Source organism: Rhamphochromis sp. 'chilingali' (assembly GCF_963969265.1).
Source record: "Rhamphochromis sp. 'chilingali' genome assembly, chromosome: 21".
Taxonomy (NCBI): Eukaryota; Metazoa; Chordata; class Actinopteri; order Cichliformes; family Cichlidae; genus Rhamphochromis; species Rhamphochromis sp. 'chilingali'.
This window is the reverse complement of record NC_137949.1, coordinates 22,973,021-22,990,461: the sequence shown is the minus strand read 5'-3', so window position 1 is coordinate 22,990,461 and position 17,441 is coordinate 22,973,021. Positions and strand designations below refer to the sequence as shown.

The following is a 17,441-nucleotide window of genomic DNA, read 5'->3' as shown; positions in this document are numbered from 1 at the left end:
AGGTTAGCTCTAACTATTGTGAGCCATAAAACATGGACACATACTCTTTATCAAAGTGGGATATTACTCCTCGTAGTGCTCGCATACCTTAGTCCTGGGCGGGTGGCTGTATGTCGATTTAGAGCCAAAAAGCCTTTGTCATATCTAAACTGTCAGTGTCACAGGAGTTCGTTTGCACGTCCATCCAGAGAAGACATTTTTGTTGCGGTGCACAGTTTTTAATTGGACCTATTCCACCATCTAGTGGTGGTGCATCTGCTGTTACCTACCGCAGCTGCACGAGTCCCCGATGAGAACACAAGAAGTGAAACAAATTGGCAAATGAGGAAATGCAAATGATTAATATTTTTGTCATTTACACATTTGATTTATTTATTTTCAGAAACAGAGTGTACTAATTGCAAAAAAAAATTTTTTTAAAAACAAAAAGGCAGCTTTGGGTGAAACAAAATGAAGAAGTCAAATGTAGAGAGGAACTAGAAATAAGTTCGCCTTCTAAACAAAACACTGAGGAGTTAAAAAGTTAAGAACAATATTTAATTAAATAGTAATTAATTCAGTAGCACCTTGTTGATTGCAAGGCCGCGATCATATACTGACTGCATCACTTGATCCCCAGCAGATGTAGAAATATATTCCTTCCTCTTCAAAGTCCCCATATAGTCAATATCTGCAGTGTTCCACAGTGTAACCGAGATCAGTTCGGGTGGGGGGATAGCTGTTTTTATTTGGAAATATCGTCATTTAATGCACAGCCCCCTGTTGAAAAGCAGCACCACTTGGAAGTGTATTCAGCACTTGAGACTTCAACAGATTCCATCCTCATCCCATGGCGTCTCCCTCTTCTTCATCTTCCTCAGGCAGGCTCCCGGGACAGGGCTCCATGGTAACAGCGACGCCCATGCCGCTCCGTCCAACGGGCATGTCTGTGACACATGTCCATTCATTTCTATCGGGACAGTAGCATTCAACGCTGGACAGAAAGCCGTGTTGGTTAAAACCTCCTAAGTGGGACACACACACACACACACACACACACACACTGATTAGCAAACATTTGCATCAATAAATAATTATTAATTATTCTGTCTTTAGGGGGTTTATTTGCGATTTCAGAACTAATTTACAAAACAGATTTTAAAGAAAACTTTTCCTTTTAAAAAAAAAAAGAAAAAAAAAGAAAAAAGATTGCAGTTATGAGTTCCTCCCAATGTGATATTTAATTCGCCAGCTGCATATTAGTTTACTATAAGCATCGGAACCACGCTTAACTTCATTTTATTAAATAACACTGAGTCAATGAGCCAGATTGGGAAGAAAACAGAGTGCAGCTCACTCTAGGGTAACAGAGCAGCACCTACTGATCTGCCTACCGGTCAATGAGAGGGATTTAATTACTTAAGTAGTCAGTATTTAGAAGTGTGTGTTGCAACACTCAGTAGAAATCGTGGAAGCGTTTATTACAGATATATTATCCTGTAAACATTAATGACACTGATAAGAGCAACATTTTTCACTCATCGCTTCAGATTCATGAAGTTGTATAATGTGCTTAATACCAAGCATTAGAAACCCGACTGACCGAAGACGAAGATGCGTCCCTGGTGGACAGTGACTCCATGTGCGCTGCGAGAGTACTGCATCGAGGCCCTCTGCTCCCACGTATTCCTGGCTATGTTGTAGCGTTCCATAGTGGCCAGCTGGCTCTGCCCATCATAGCCTCCTATAGCATACAGGTAAGAGTTCACACACACCAAACCTGCAAGCACAAACAACACAAAAAATGAAATTTGCAACATAAACATGCCAGAGTTTCTTGGAGAACATCAGACGAGAAGACTGAAACAACTCTCATGATTACAGTCATCTTAACAGAAATCTGAATTATTTTAATCTGTACAAAGGCAGACGTGTAAAAAAAAAAAAGAAAAAAAAAAAGAAAGAAAGAGCAGGTTGCAGTTTTACATTGGGCTGTTTGTTAGGCAAGAGCAGTGGAAAAATAACATGTTACTTAGTGACTTTTTGAGGTGCTGATAGGTCAGATTTTATTATCTTGGGAGAGCACAAAGTTAGTGCTGTCCCTCTGTTTCCTGTTTTATACTAAGCTGCCTGAAACCTTATTTTGGGCAAAGGTCAGAAAAAGTAAAGACTATGTGAGAGTACTAAAGATAAGCGTGAAAATGGTAAACACTAAATGTGTCTAAACCTGCTTCTCATAAGAGCCAGAAATGCCCACAAACTCACCTAGTCCGCTGCGTATAGTATTCATGGGAGCCAGCTGTTGCCAGGTGTTAGTGTCAGGCTGATATTTCTCAGCTGTGTTCCAGCGGTTCTGTCCATCATAGCCCCCCACTACATACAGGGCCCCCCCGCACACCGCCACGCCGGCTCCCAGGCGAGCAACCGACATTGGACAAACAAAGGTCCAGCGATTAGACTCGGGATCCCACCTGCAAACCAAACAGCATTTGTGCAGAGCACTTAGTGCAATGATAATCTGTTGACAACTCCTAATGATATTACATATTAGTCAATTGACATAATTAAATTAATGTATCAGCGCCGCAAACTTTAAACCGATTCGGTGCGAAGCAGCTGCGCGCGGCAACTCTCTCGGTCTACACGAGCAGTCAACTTTAAGTGGATTAGGTTAAGCTGGCAACCATGTTTGGCAACTATGAAGAAGCTGTACTTGAAGCCAAAGCTATCGCAACACCAGTGAGCGTACAGAGAGACAAGAAAGTCCAGTCGTGTCCTTGGAGAAAACCGGCTGAATTAATATAAAGACAGCTTGGGATAAAGAGTGGCAGCAGGAGGAAACAGCTGCTCAATCCAAGGATGGGGGAAAAAAAAAGAAAGCAAAAACCCTGCCTACCAGCACCTCTAAAGTAATTTACCAACAAGATGCAAGAGCTATATCAATCTTCATGTCTAGCTCTCAGCAGAAATAATATATTTATTTAGATCTATATATTTCTTGCATAACAACCCACAGGACTCTTTGCATAGGCAAATAATGGAAGGCATGACAACAAGAAACAATCAACATGAGCAGACGGGACTTCTTGTACTCTGACTGGTTAATGATTAAAAGCGTGTTGGCACAGTTGCTGGCACTGGTCGTATTCCAGCTGAAAACTGCTGATAGGAGTGTGGCTTATATTGCATCACCTGTCCTTTAATGTTCGGAACGCGCCTTAGAAAAAAGCAGCACTAAATTTAAGTCGCTCTTCCCTCTGACATTGTGACATTGGCCCTGCACTATGATCACTAAAATTTCTGCATCTACAGCGAGGTGCGCAACAGCGGCAAATTAGGAGCAAGGAGGTACGACTCCCCGCCGAGTCTCCGGCATGTTGCTTGCATTCGTTTGGGAAGCATCCTCGGGAGAAGAGCCGTTGCTGCCAACACCGATTACTATAAATGCTCTCATCTCCTTTGATGTGTTACACTTTCAGTTTTCATCTCAATACTTTTATCAGCTTTCATTATATTTAGCAGCTTCTCAGAAGAAGATTTCCAACTGGTTTCTGATGAGCTCTAATAATTCTCTGCTGACTAGCATCTTTAAGACAGTTTTACATTTCAATCTATTAAAAAAGTGTTTAAGGTCACACTTGAAGTAGAAAGCTAATAATATCAATAGAAAGTGCCATTCTTGAGACTTTCTGTTAGTAATCTAACCTACATGAAAGCATTATATCTCCTTCTCGCGGCAACGAGAGGTAAAGTATACGCAACCAGATCTACATTCCTAAGAAGTTTGTCTGTACATGTTTTGAACGACCTCATGTTTTTGATGTTATGATGTGTAATTAGGCTAAGAGGAATACCAGCAAATTCTTGACTGCTCTTTAGCTTGAATAGCAGCCATTCATTTAATCTCTCTGGTGGCAGTCCCCATACGTGCGCCGAGGTAACTGCGCTTCTAAAAATCTGCATCTTAAAAAGAAAATCTGTGCTTCCACATTCAGCTTATTAAACACAACTTTAATGAAGTCAAATTACTTCTCGAGTGTCGAGTTAAAGACATAAATCGTCAAATAACAGCACAGAGATGTCTCACTTTTCCACCGTGTTGTGGTGTATCGAGCCCTGGGAGCCTCCGACAGCATAGACGCAGCCATCCACCACGCCCACCCCGACCCGGTTCCTGGGGATGTTGAGGGAGGCTCGCTGGCTCCACTGGTTGGTCATGGGGTTGTAGCAGCTCAGGGCGTTGGACTCTGTGTTGGTTTGAAGCGACAGGTTTCTGCCTCCAACCTGCGTTTAAGAACACTTTAAAAGTTTATGTTGAGAAAAGTGAAAAGAAAAACAACCCAGAAATCGCACTCACTGGCCACTTCATTAAGAACACTTTTTTGATGCTTGATATGAATTTCATTAGGTGGTTTTGACCATGTTTATCTCCATAACTGCATTGAGCTGCTGACATGTGATTGGCTCATTACATATTTTAATTTACGTGGACTTGAGCAGGTGTACTGAATAAAGAGTCCAGCAAGAGTAACTCTGAGTTTACTGCATTGTATCTGATCTCTGCGTGTTGTTCACAAATTAAAGCTCATTTCATTGACCGTATGATAACTGATGCAACATACAGTGTAGAGCAGTCCAAACAGTGTGCAGGCTCCCAGACCACTGCATGGCGTCCCCATGTCAGCCAGTTTTATCCAAATATTCCTCCTTGGATCGTAGGCCTCCATGGATGCCAGAGAATGCTGCCGGTATCTGAACAGACAAAAGAAAGTAGTGACTGGCTAGTTACTAAGATGAATGTCCAGAGTAAATAAACAGCTTTTCATGAGAGCTTGTGACATAACTTTGAATCCTTTGTTTGTTATTTGTATAAAGGTTAAAAAGGATATAAAGGATCTTGTCATATAGAGGCACAAATGCCAAAGATATAATATGGTGATTCATGTATGCATGCAAAGCTGGTCTCAAAATTTAGTCTTAATCAGTAGGAAATGTGAAAATAATACTCCAGTCATTATCTGCTCTTCCTTATGTCAATACGCACTGATTGCTATGATTGTGTCTGTGTTTCCACAACAGCATCATCCCATAAAACAGGTCTATGAAAACAGAACAACATGATCATTAAAAAAAAGTCAATACAGCTCAATCATCAGTTAGAAGTTTACGCAGACAGGATGATTTCTCTTATGATAACACCAAGTTGAAAAACAGATTTTTCTATGATGGATAGGAGCCCAAAAAGCAGGGCTACTCTGCAAGGAAGACAGACTGTGTAACCTGCTCAACAGTCACCAGATGGCAGACTGAGCAACTTTCTGAATTCTTGATAAAACACAGTCTGAGCTCATTACCACGATAGTGTATTGTCTGATAATAATGATTAATATATGACAATCAGAACCTCAAAATATTTGCTGCAGCCAGTCACACATGTTTGCTGAGCATACACAGTGTTTGATAACTACCCGCCGGCCACGTAGATAAACTGAGTTCCCCGATTAGGAGCAGGAGGAAGCTTCCTCAGGGTCATATCCTGGAAGATTTTGGACAGGAAGTCCTTACAGGAATTAGCCTAAAATTAAGATAGGACACAAAATAAAATAAAAAATATATGGGAAAAAAAAATGGGTCATATGGCTTTTTTTTTTTTCTTTTACACTTTGATACCAAAATAGCATACTAGTTTTTATAAGTGCAGCTGTGGTTTACCTTGCTGAGGATGGGACAGGACAGCAGCTGGTTCTTCAGGAACTTAGGCGGCAACGCATAGATGTGAACTGCATTCAAGAGGGCATGCAAATAGGGGGCTCTGCTCTCCATATCCCAGCGTACCCAGTCTGTGCAGGCTTTATACACCTGATGTGGATTTTATTCAAATATATTAATGCACAATTTGTTATTTATGTCTAATAGAGAATCTAACAGGAGATTCATTTAAGTATATTTTTGAATGAATACCATTTGTGAATGAAATGCCTGTTGTATGGCTCTCAATCAGATTTCAGATTTTTATTTTAGGGTCACACACCTCAGACTCACAGAGCACCTTGAGACTGTCCTGACTGATGAGCTCCAGCAGCTGGCAGTGAGTAAGACTGAAGAATTCCTCTTCTTTGGTCACCTTCAAGACAGATGCAGCATTTGGATTTTATTCAGTTTACTTTTCAACTTTAAGTATTACTTCCATTGATGTGAGTCGACAGGTATGAGGCAGCGGGAGAAACTAAAAAGCTAGATTCCATCATTTCATGAAAAAGGCAACAGGAGAAGTCAGAATAAGTATTGGCAAAAAGAACATAAAAGGCTTGGCAGTGACAGGGGGGCTCGATTTGTTCTCGACTCAGACAGATATGTGGAGCTCGGTTTTGGGTAAGCATTAAACTGACACTGAGTCAAAGTTCTTCGGTTATGTAAAGCGCTCAGAAACAAAACAGAACACGAGCCAGTGAGGTGGGTCTCTAAACTGTGCATAATTATGTGGGGACAAGTAAAACACAGTGATGATTCTGTGGGATAAGACTGCCCCATGTCTGCCTGTCCACATATATTCACCTATCACCATAGTTATCTCTCAGTTCTTGTGCTTTGCCTTAACAAAATCATCCCCACTGAGTTGGCTGAACTACCTACAGCTAGTTAGTCTTCAGAACAGGTTACTGCCAGATTGGACTTGTTCGCATGCTCTCCACCCTTGGGTGGAGTTTGGCCTGCTATGCCAGTGCTCACAGATAGGAAAGGTGCTGTTTCACAAGGTTTTGTTCAGATGTCTCTGAGAGAAAATAGATGTTAAGAGAGGCATTTTAATGCACCCAAGTATGGCTGTTGCACCCGGCTCAGATATAGGCTCAGCTGATAAGTACAGAAGTGGATCTATTTGCCTAGGTGCAAATAGGCCCTCTGCTCCTATCCATTCCCAGACACGCATTTTGGTGATGTTGCTAGATCAGATGACGTTCCCCTAGTCTAATTTTTAAAAACAAAGGTTCTGCCCCCAACAACGGTGGCAACAATCAGGTTCTAATCTTCAAAGTTCACTTCCACTGATACCATATAAACCGCCACATGGGTGCAGTTGTGTATAAGAGTAACCTGAGACAACCACGAGTACTGCACTTCAGCATTTTTAATGCTCAACTTCTTTTTAGCTACGCGAGAATAATTTGAGATAAAAGACACAGTTTCTCATAATAATAACTGCACGTAAAGCTGTTGCATGTGCTGTTACCTCACTGAAGTGTGTATTGATGTACTCCCGACTCTGTTGATGCAGTTCTGTGCAACCGATCTCCTCAGCGAAGCGGGAGATACCAATGACGTTAGCTGGCTCTAGGTGTTTAATCAGATAATCGCAGCATGCCTTTGCCACATCCTCAATCTGATACCTTGCAGGATGTAAAAGAAGCAGAGGAGCATTATAGTCTTCACCTCAAAATATGACTTAACACAGTGGTCTGGATCTAAAATATGTTTACCTCATAGCAGCCAAAAGCACATGCAATACACACTTTTCTCCCACTGTTATGTGAGAGGTGTAGGCAAAGTCAATAAGTCTCCCGACCACCTCAGGGCAGACATCACGCAGGGTGACCTCCGAAGCGTGACACTCCTTGAAGCTGCTGGTAAACATGGCTCTGAAGTAGGAGCTACAGGAGGCCAGCACAACTTTGTGAACCTGAAAGAAAAAGGTTGTGATGATAATGAAACACTGGAAATGTGCTCAACAACTGAATGACAAGCGATCCAAGAAAAATTATGAGCTCATTTTGAATTAGACGGCAGCAACAAAAAGGAAGTTGGAACTGGGAGAACAAAAGGCTGAAAATGAAACGTAGTTAGAGTAATGACAATTGTTCTAATGTGTGGATTTTGTGTGTGTGAGTGCGATTCAGCTTCGACCTTGGCAGATTAGTGTCTCCAGTGACTGAGCTAATGATAAATCCCACTGAAGTAAAATAGCATAAACTGCATGAGACATGAAGGGAAGTATATTCATACGTGACTGAATAGTCATTCGTGATGGAGCTAATGACAGGTCACGTTGAAGTACAACATAGAAAAGAAGAAACCATTGTGATGGAGTGGTTTTGATGTTTGAATTTGGCTTTAAATCTTGTATGTGAAATGTCCCAGAGAGAGTGAGAAGCAATAGGGTGTGACTTAAAATAAGGAGATTGTAGACACCAAAAAGAGCAAAAGAGGATAAAAGAGGGCTCCTAGGAACAGTCAAAGCTGTTCTTGCTCTAGTTTCTTTGTGATAGGCAGTAAACATCTGGCCCTGGGAGTCCACAATTAGAAATTACAGCAAGAAATGCCAGAGGAGCAACCACTGCCCGAACACTCTGGACTCATGAATAGGTTTTTATATTTCTTGGCTTTTCCTCTTCTCATTTTTTCCGTGTTATATTATAAAGTCAAACATGCAATTAATTAAAGTTGTTAATTAAATCACTTAAGTAATTATTATTAAGTATAATTTATTTAATTTGGCTTTTGCTTTGCTACTGCTAAATTGCGTAAATTAAATATCCTGCATTCAAAAAGTCTAAATTGTGGACATTTCCTTTTTAATCCCTTGTGAAAAAGTAAAGGTTAAAACCTGTGTATTATTATAAGATCGCTCAAGGGGTTCTTACAAGTTACTCTAGCCTTAAAAATTAACAGATCCTCTGGGCCTACTTTTCCAGACCACTAAATGTTAACTAACTGGGCTAAGAAGTGCAGGGATTTAGAGGAGAGCTGCTGATAACAGGTATGGCTGAAGGTAGAGGGCTTGACCAGAGGGCCACCCTGGCAAGGATGCTTTCAAAGGAAGCAAGAACGACATTTGGAGGACAGAGAAGCAGGTAGAGCTGGGCATGTCTCGTCCCCTGCCTACTGGGTAATACTCATAGGAACAGAGACTCACAATTTTTAAACAGAGAGGTGGTACCACACCTTCTTGTATTGGGGGTGGGGGGTTGGATAGTGCAAAGGCACCATATGTGAACATGATCCACATACATCCCGTTTGACCAAAGCTCATTTTAATGGATCTCTGATGATATCAGGGTGCATTAGTGCCTGTGAAATAGCCAGATCAAACATCTGGCAAGGCACCATCAATGCTGGAAGATGTATAGAGGTTACATATGCTCCCATTCTGATGACGTCTTTTTTAGGAAGGGCTTGCATATTTCAGCGAGACAACGCGAAACTGCATATGGAATCTATTCCAACTGCATGGCTTCATAGTAGAAGAGTCTGGGTGCTACACTGGTCTGCCTGCACTGAAAACATGAAATGAGATAATATGACAAAGACGACCCAAGACTGACGAGCAGGTGGAATCTATATCAGACAAGAATGGAACAAGGTATCTCCCAAAGGTTCAGCAGCTGATCTCCTCAGCTCACAGAGGCTTAATGAGTGTTGTTAAAAGAAGAGGTGATGCTACACTGTGGTAAACATGGCCCTGTCCTTTTTTAGAGACATGTTGCTGCCATCGAATTCAAAATGCAGTCTTACAAATGGTCCAATTACTCAGTTTGAGCATTTGATGTTTTCTGCGTTCTATTGTGAGTAAAATGCGGTTTATAAGATTTGCAAATTGTTTTTTTAATTTATTTACGCTTTAAAAAAAAATGGGTTCACATTAATATGAATCATTTTGAATAATTATTCTCTTATATATTTAACTTGTCCGAGAGCCTTTTATTATATTTGGCGTGCACTTTGCAAGTTTCTAAAATGTAAATGGAAAAACTTGCTGTCACTGCGTGTTGTTTTTCAGCAGCACTTTTTAAATGCTGACCTTTGTATTAAATTTAAATTGTCATAAAAAAAAAATAACCCAACAACACAAACTACACTATGATTCTAAAACTTCAAACACGACCCATTACCTTGAAGTCGACTGTCCTCTCCTTGTATGTGACATGCAGCACCAGATCACACAGCAGTTCGTTCTGCCGGAACTCATCCATGGCCTTCAGGGCCCTTGAAGCATGGTTCTCGACGGTGTAGTCAAGATATCCAGACCCACGCATAGAGGGAACCACAATAGCTGAGAAATCTGAGTCGCATGTTGGACGTTTCTTCTTTTTAGGGCAGTGCATTATGGGGAGAAAGCACTTTAGATCTAGTTTTTCAGTGATACAGTCTTTTACAGTCAAACGTTTTTAGTTCTTATCCCATTGGATTCAAACTTTCAACAGAGAAAGTTCCTTTGGTCTTCAACTCATCAGTAGGTAAAGGCTACAGTGTGCAAGTATCCTCAGTTCCTCCATTTTGCCAAAAAACATTCAACACAAAAATAGTCTTTTAGCATGTCGACAACCCCCTGTGTAATAGTACATTCCATCGGTGATCACTGCTACAGCCAGCAGGCGAAGTAAGATGTCCAGATGCTGCAAAAATTAAGCTCAAGTCATGCGTTTCTCTGCAGAAATACAGCAAGGAACCGTATTTGTAAACTGACGGTGAACCACATAAGGCTCGCTCAGCCACGTATCCTGCCCCATCTGACATGACTGACAATATTTGTGTCACACAGTTCCCAAAGCAAAAGCAACGATCATGAAATTACTTTTGGTCCGGATTTGAAAGAATTCAGGCTTTTCAAAGTAGTCCATTCTGACGTTTTCCAACGTCTTCTGCCATTTAGCGTTTTTACATGAAAAAAGGAAGCGGTTGGCACATGTGTGCAACTGCAATCAGTTGTATCATAGCAGGGATTCTTCTTCAACTCATGTGATGCTTATCCTGGAGAGAAGAGGGTAAAACAGAGAGGGGGGGGGGGGGGGGTGTTAGGAAAGCTGAGAGTTTTTCAGTGATTTAAAAAGAAGCAAATATAATCAAGATCTCCGGATATGGCATTTTTTTCTTATGCGTATGTGGGTGTGTTACTGTGACACACTGTGGGTTTCACTTCCTTACAAATGAATCCGAAAAAAACGTGTTGTGACGAACTGCTTTATGACACAGCTTTCAGCCGAGGAAATAATCACTGTGTTTGTGATTTCTTCTAAGATTTTCATAACTGCAGGTTAACAGTCTGCATATAAACCAGTTATCCTTGTACTTTTTTGTTTTTGTGTTATTTAATTTCTATTGCTTGATTTCATTTTTGACTTCCATATGACTAAATGTGATATTTTATCCTCATAGAGTGACATCTGGCTAAATACAGATTTGTTAGGACTGATATTTAAGAGAAGTGAAATTACACAACCAGATAATGACTTTCAAGCTATTGCGATCATTGTCCTTAAACTTTTTTTAAACTGTTGTCACAGGGCAGGAGGTGGGGTACACCCATGACCAGTTTAGAACCACCAGTAAGCCTGAGTGAGAGTCCTTCAGCTTCCCCTATAGTATATATAGATTTTTATCATGCTACCTGAGGATAATAATTAAATATAGTTATTAAAAGAAAAAAAAAAAGCAACTTTGATCTATCCAAATGAGTCATCAGGCACATGCTAATTTTTAACTTGCATATTTTGATGTATGTGGTATATCTTGCTATTTTAACGTAATACTGACCTGCCAGATTGGTCTATACATGTTCAGAGAATGACGCTTATTTTATTTTGTTTTGTATTTTTTAATCCACTATTTAAGTAAATTTAAAATCAAACCATTAAGCTTCGATTGAAGTGCATATTTATGACTTTAATTCAAGATGTTCACCAAAGATTTTGCATTAACTATTCAGGAATTGTTCATTTTTATACATAGCTCCCTGTTTGAGAGGCTCAAAAAAATCGAACTTGCATTTCGCATCTTTCACTGAAACTCTCAATATGCGATTTAAATGTTTAAGTTGTAATGTTTAAGTTCGCTATATTTTTGATTAGCCTGATAAACCAAAATAAACATCCATCCATCTTCATCCGCTTTATCCGGGGCCGGGTCGCGGGGGCAGCAGCCCAAAATAAACCTATCAAACAGATAGCGAAAAAGCCTTAGGTGTGGCCATACCCTATCAGAATTAATCTAAAATCAGAAACTTGGACGAGGTCTGGTCAGTAAGCTCCAACATCAGGCATTTGCCTCACTGAAATCACTGACACTAAAGACCAAGCAATGGTGGAAGCGTGAGTGACTGCCATTCGTCTGGAGGCCAATTTGTTTGCCCAAAGTTTTGTTTTTGCTACAGGGTGTCCTCTCAACTTACAAACTTATTTACGTCTTATGTAAGAGATATGCAAAAGGTTTTGTGTAACAGGTTTAAAGATAATTAGAAGAATTAATGCATTAAGCTGTCAAATTATGAAAAAATGCAAGTAAATAAAAGACAAAAACAATTATTTTGTAGCACACGTCTTTATGCAGAACAGCACACCTTGATCAGCTACTTGTCAAGCAAACAGTAAAATCTCCTGCATGCCAGCGTCAGTTGCTGCTGCTCCAGCTTGAAGCAAAACAAATCAGCTCATGACTTTTGTTATCTTGCCTGGTAGATATAGTGCATTTGTCTGTGTGAGAACCCTTGGAATCATTAAACATGTAAGCATTAAGGCGGACAAATCAAGGCCCCGCTGAAGGCTAAACCATGCAAGATCCTTTTGACTATTATATGCAAAATGTCATCATTTGCAGCTTTTTGGCAACACGCGTGCATAATTAAAATACTATTGCCACACACATTTTGGAAGATTTCTTTTTTTAAGTCAAAGCAAAAGGTGGTTTAGAGATAAGGGGATTTGCAGAGCTGCACAATTAAATCTACTCAGCCACCAGCTACCTCACATCTCAGCCTACAGTTAGTCAGCCTGCTTGCTGGTCATATGACCCAATGTGTCAGACAAAGGGGGGGTAGGGCAGAAAAAATGAGATTTTCAGGGAAGCACACACTGATGACAGTAAAATGATGGAGAAAAAAAAAAGATAAGAGGGGGAAGTCCACTCGAGGAGGGAGTAAAACAGTAACGCTGATATCACACTTGGTCTGACCAGTTTATTGATTCTAGCTAGATATGAAGGTTCTGTTTGACCGAGGTCCTCACTGGTAGCACCGCAGTGGGAGTGCAGTTTAGTTTAGTTGCATTTAGAAACTCCTTAAATCAAATATCTCAATTTGATTTAAGGAGTTTCTTTCTTCCTTTTTCTTTAAAAGCAGTTTTTTGTCAGATGATATCATACTTTTGACACTAAAAACAAAGAGAAGCATTGAAGCCACTGATTCCGGCTGCAGATGAGTTTGCTTTTCATAAATCACACGCCATTCTTAGTGCAGAATTTCTGAGAAGAAACAAATGGGGCAGACAGTTAACCATTTACAGATTGCTTCCGTACATCCCGAACAGTAGAGTAACTGGTGCAGTCAGCACTTATGGCAAATTTCCTGTTTAGAAATGTTATTGAATTACTTATTTCAAAACGACCTTTTTAAACAGATTAAAACTGAAATAAATATCGTCCTAAACTGCTGAGCTGTAATGAGTGCACATCCTTCGAAATGTTTTGTAACAGTAGTGACAAAAGCGCCTCTGCTGTGTCATCTTTCGTGTCACCATTGACTTTTCTCGAGACAAATGTTGATGATGACAAAAGCACATTTTCTGAAAAAAAAGAAAAGGAAAAAAAGAGGAAGACTGGAGTTGAATGCCACGGGATGATTGTAGTGTTTTAAAAAATTGAAACATCTGTTAACTCAGCCATAACAGCCCAACAAGGAAGAAAAAAAAAAAAAAACCCACTCGTAAGCAAGTTCCGCTGTGCAAGCTTGAATTTTGTAGACCAGTGCATGTGATAACACAAAGTCTAACCAATGTCCGTGCGATGTTCGATTGCACCTATGTGTGAACAGTGCAGGTAACTGTCCAAGGAAGTGAATGCCATGTATCCTGCTTTCTGCACAGAGCACCCTCACCTAAACCAAAGGAAGTAGGCCTATTTCCAGATGTGATCATTCATTTAATGTGTACTCTCTCTCTCTCTCTGGATAAGATAGCACCTCTACACAGTTGCTATGTTATTTTTATTTGAGTTACTGTTGCTTTCCTATCAGTTCGAAGTAGTCTGGCCATTCTCCTCTTGAATCAACAAGGCAGAGAAGACTCACGCTCACTGGACATCATCCTTTTTCCTGACCATTCTGTGAAAAACCTAAAGATGGTTGAGTGGAAAATCTCAGCAGATCAGCAGTTTTTGAAATACTCAGACCAACCTATCTCCACCAATAACCACACCACGTTCAAAGTCACTTAAATCACCTTTCCCCCCCCAATCTGATGCTCGCTTTGAACTTCAGTTTGACCATGTCTAGATGCCCGAACGCACCAAGCTTCTGCCATTTGATTGGTGGATTAGATATCTGCGTTAATGTGTATTTGACCTATTAAAGAGTCTAATGGACATCATTTAGAAAATCAGACAACACCAGTGCCTCATTTCTCACATTTGAGAGGGATGCAGATCTCCAGCTAAACTGAACAGGTTCTCCCTTTGCTTGCACTCCCACGCTTTAGCGAGTGTCATGACATTCAGCCTAAGATATTTTGTGTAATCTTGCTGGTGAACAGAGAGCACTGATCACATTCCCCCCCCCTTTAGAGGAAAAACAGTTGACACACTGGAGGTGGTGAAATTTAGGAAATAAGTAGTTCCCAAGCTTCTTGTAAGGAAGTTCAATAAACAGAAACCCTGGCCAAGTGCTACACAGCCTAAAATATTTGAAAAAGAGCTACAATTTATTTGTGTGTGCCATTCAACCAGAGACAGAAACAATAAATACACATCAAGCCTGTTGTGGAACTTGTAGGAAAATAGCTTGTTATCCTAAAAAGCATGCTCTTTTGGGACTTGTGTAGCCTTTCCCCCCTTTCATCTTCTTCTTATTATAAAATTACGCGGATTCGCAAATTAATCAACAAACTTGCATTTATCATTCCCTTATTCAATTAATTACTCAACGGGAAATTGAACTACAGTTATTTCTTTAAAAATTGTATCTACTTTTATTCATTTTATGGAATTTCCTTTTTAAAAGGTCGACAACATTTTTATTTTTTATATGATTTAAAACTGGTCTGGGGACTGTTAGCTTTTTCTGAATAAACGAATCAAGAAAACGAACTATGGCCACCGGATCTGCGTTTAAAATGCAGAAGCACAGCAATAGAGACCTCTTTAACATTTTCTTGCGTCAAAAGAATGATTTAGAGAACTAATATCAAGTAAATATCCCTACGTTTGACTGGTCCTGAACAATAAACAACTTTTTAAAATCAAACCGCCTAAACAAAATTCCACCGGATTCTATTTGAATTTTGCAATTTAGTCAAAATATATTTGATTTTATCTGCAAAACCAAAAACAAATAAAAGGCACAACAGCAGCAGCATTCAGCGCTCCGCATGCAAAGGCGACAAAGCAAACGTTTCGATTCCCCTTTAAGAGTCTGCGCACCAGGAGAGGAAATAAACTCCACTGCTCAACAAGAACCGTACAAACTACCCCAGCCGAGGGATCAGCCTGTCCGTGAACGTTGCTAATGTCGGAATAGTGATGTCAGGAGTGCTGCTGGAGGATCACAAACTCACGAGAACCGTCTTTAAACACATCACAGCGATCCCCCTTTCCTCTCTCCCCCCAACCGAAGGGCGCGTCCGCGCTGGTTTTATTCTCCAACAGCTGCAGATTCACTTACCTACAAAAACACCTGGTCGGCAGCCGCTAAAACTCCTCCGTCGCAAGAGAACGGGGCGCATTCACACAGAAGCCAACTCAAACAAGTTACGCAAGACTTGCCCAATCAGCACGATAAGTGTTCGCCGGTGTTTCTCTGCACAGATCTCTCCGTCCTACCAGGAAACCCGCTGATATCTCGTCCTCCACGTCAAAGGGACAAATGTGCACTTATGAACTTCGTCGATGCTCTGAGTCGCTGAGGGCCGACGTCCAAAGGCTGTAGTGCTGTTGGTGGTGCTGGTGTTGGGGGAGGAGGAATATACACCAACATGACACTGCAACTTTTCACTCCGCAAACATTGTGCGGGGCAATAACTACGCATGTTCAGACCTACACGGCAACTAGTCGGACGCCGCATTCCTCAAAGTGAAACTTTGACTGGGGCAGGACAGCGGCTTCAGGAATTAGATAATAGTTACGCAGATGAAACACGCTTCAGCGAGAATAACAACAGCATATCTTTTATCCAACAACCCGAAACTCACACACACACACACACACACACACACACACTCTCTCTCTCTCTCTCTCTCTCAGGAGAGTGAGCTGCAGAGGAAATCCACAACATTTCCTGCAGTTCGTTCAGATGGATTAAAATCAGGGCCCATGGTAGAATGGTCAGCTGTTTTCTTTATTCTTTGGCGCTATTAGATGCAGGCTTTGAGTTTCAATAAATCCCTGCGTCGTTATGTTATGCTAAGATATGTCATATCAAAAAAGGATGTCATTTGTTACATCTATACAAAAAACAGAAAAAAACCTGCATGCTTTTTGAGCTATCGAGCTCCTTTATGTGTCCATTCTCTATAATTCCTCAGGATTACTTTAATCTTAGAAACTTGTTTTGAAGGTTTCCCTCTGTTCAGCCTGTGGACAGTTTTTTGTTTCTATTTTCCCCGTCTAGCTGAGGTGGTTGTGGACTCGTTGACTTTATACTTCCTGATAATTTAACTGTCAGCACAGAGACAGAGGTTATTTAAGCCTTTACTTTAACCATGCTTGGGGTTATTTCTTTTGTCTTTTTCATGCTTGTCTGATTGAAATGAAATGTCCACATGTCACCCCATGTAAGGGTTGACAATAATTTTGTCTGGGCTGTTTTAGACGATCTTTGTGGAAAAGGAGATACTTGATTATGTGTTCTAGCAGGACTATGATCCCAAATATACATCAAAACTGATTTTGGAAAGGATACAGAAGGATAATATTAAGGTTATTGAATGGCCTTCCCAAAGCCCCAGCCTCATTCCTATTCAGAATCAAGAAGAGTGATTAAATATCCAGCCAGAAGTACCAGAAACTTGTTGATAGTTCCCAAATGTTTTTGGTTGAGGTGCAACTTGTTGTGGTATGCACTCAGTCCACCCTGGAAAAAGAACAGTTCAAAGAAATCATTCAAAGCCCAAAGCTGACCTTCATGCCCATGATGAGTGTGTAAACCGCTGTCCACAACTGTATGTGTGACGACAGAGCTGTCCCAAGAAGAAAGGACCATTGTTTCACAGAAGTGTAAGGACAACAATATGTTTGGACACAAGTAAGAAAGAAAAGAATTCTCTAGCAAGTGTGATGATGCCTGTTAAATGACTTTCCAGTTTTTATAATGCTCTCCTTTGTTTTCTGAGTCTTTTGAACACAGAAAGAGGTCAATGTACCTCAGCCTAGTTCAAGAAAAAGAATGTGTGCCATGATAAAAAGAACCAGTCTGCATAGAGAAATAGATAATTGATATTTTAATGTGCTTCAAACAATTAGGCTTAGCCTTAGCAAGTCCATGATCGGA

General features: G+C 40.5%; 1 protein-coding gene across 1 annotated transcript; it reads right to left on the bottom strand.

Annotated features, from left to right (window-relative positions):
• Window positions 1-339: 339 nt before the first annotated feature.
• Window positions 340-16,142, bottom strand: keap1a (kelch-like ECH-associated protein 1a). The gene is made up of 12 exons (XM_080871849.1): window positions 15,617-16,142; window positions 9,864-10,722; window positions 7,455-7,654; window positions 7,208-7,364; window positions 6,011-6,103; window positions 5,692-5,838; window positions 5,448-5,554; window positions 4,602-4,731; window positions 4,067-4,263; window positions 2,245-2,450; window positions 1,583-1,759; window positions 340-1,004 (listed from the first exon to the last, which is right to left on the bottom strand). The coding sequence occupies exons 2-12, from the start codon at window positions 10,074-10,076 to the stop codon at window positions 823-825; spliced, it is 1,809 nt and encodes a 602-aa protein (XP_080727975.1). The 5' UTR covers window positions 10,077-10,722; window positions 15,617-16,142; the 3' UTR covers window positions 340-822.
• Window positions 16,143-17,441: the final 1,299 nt, after the last annotated feature.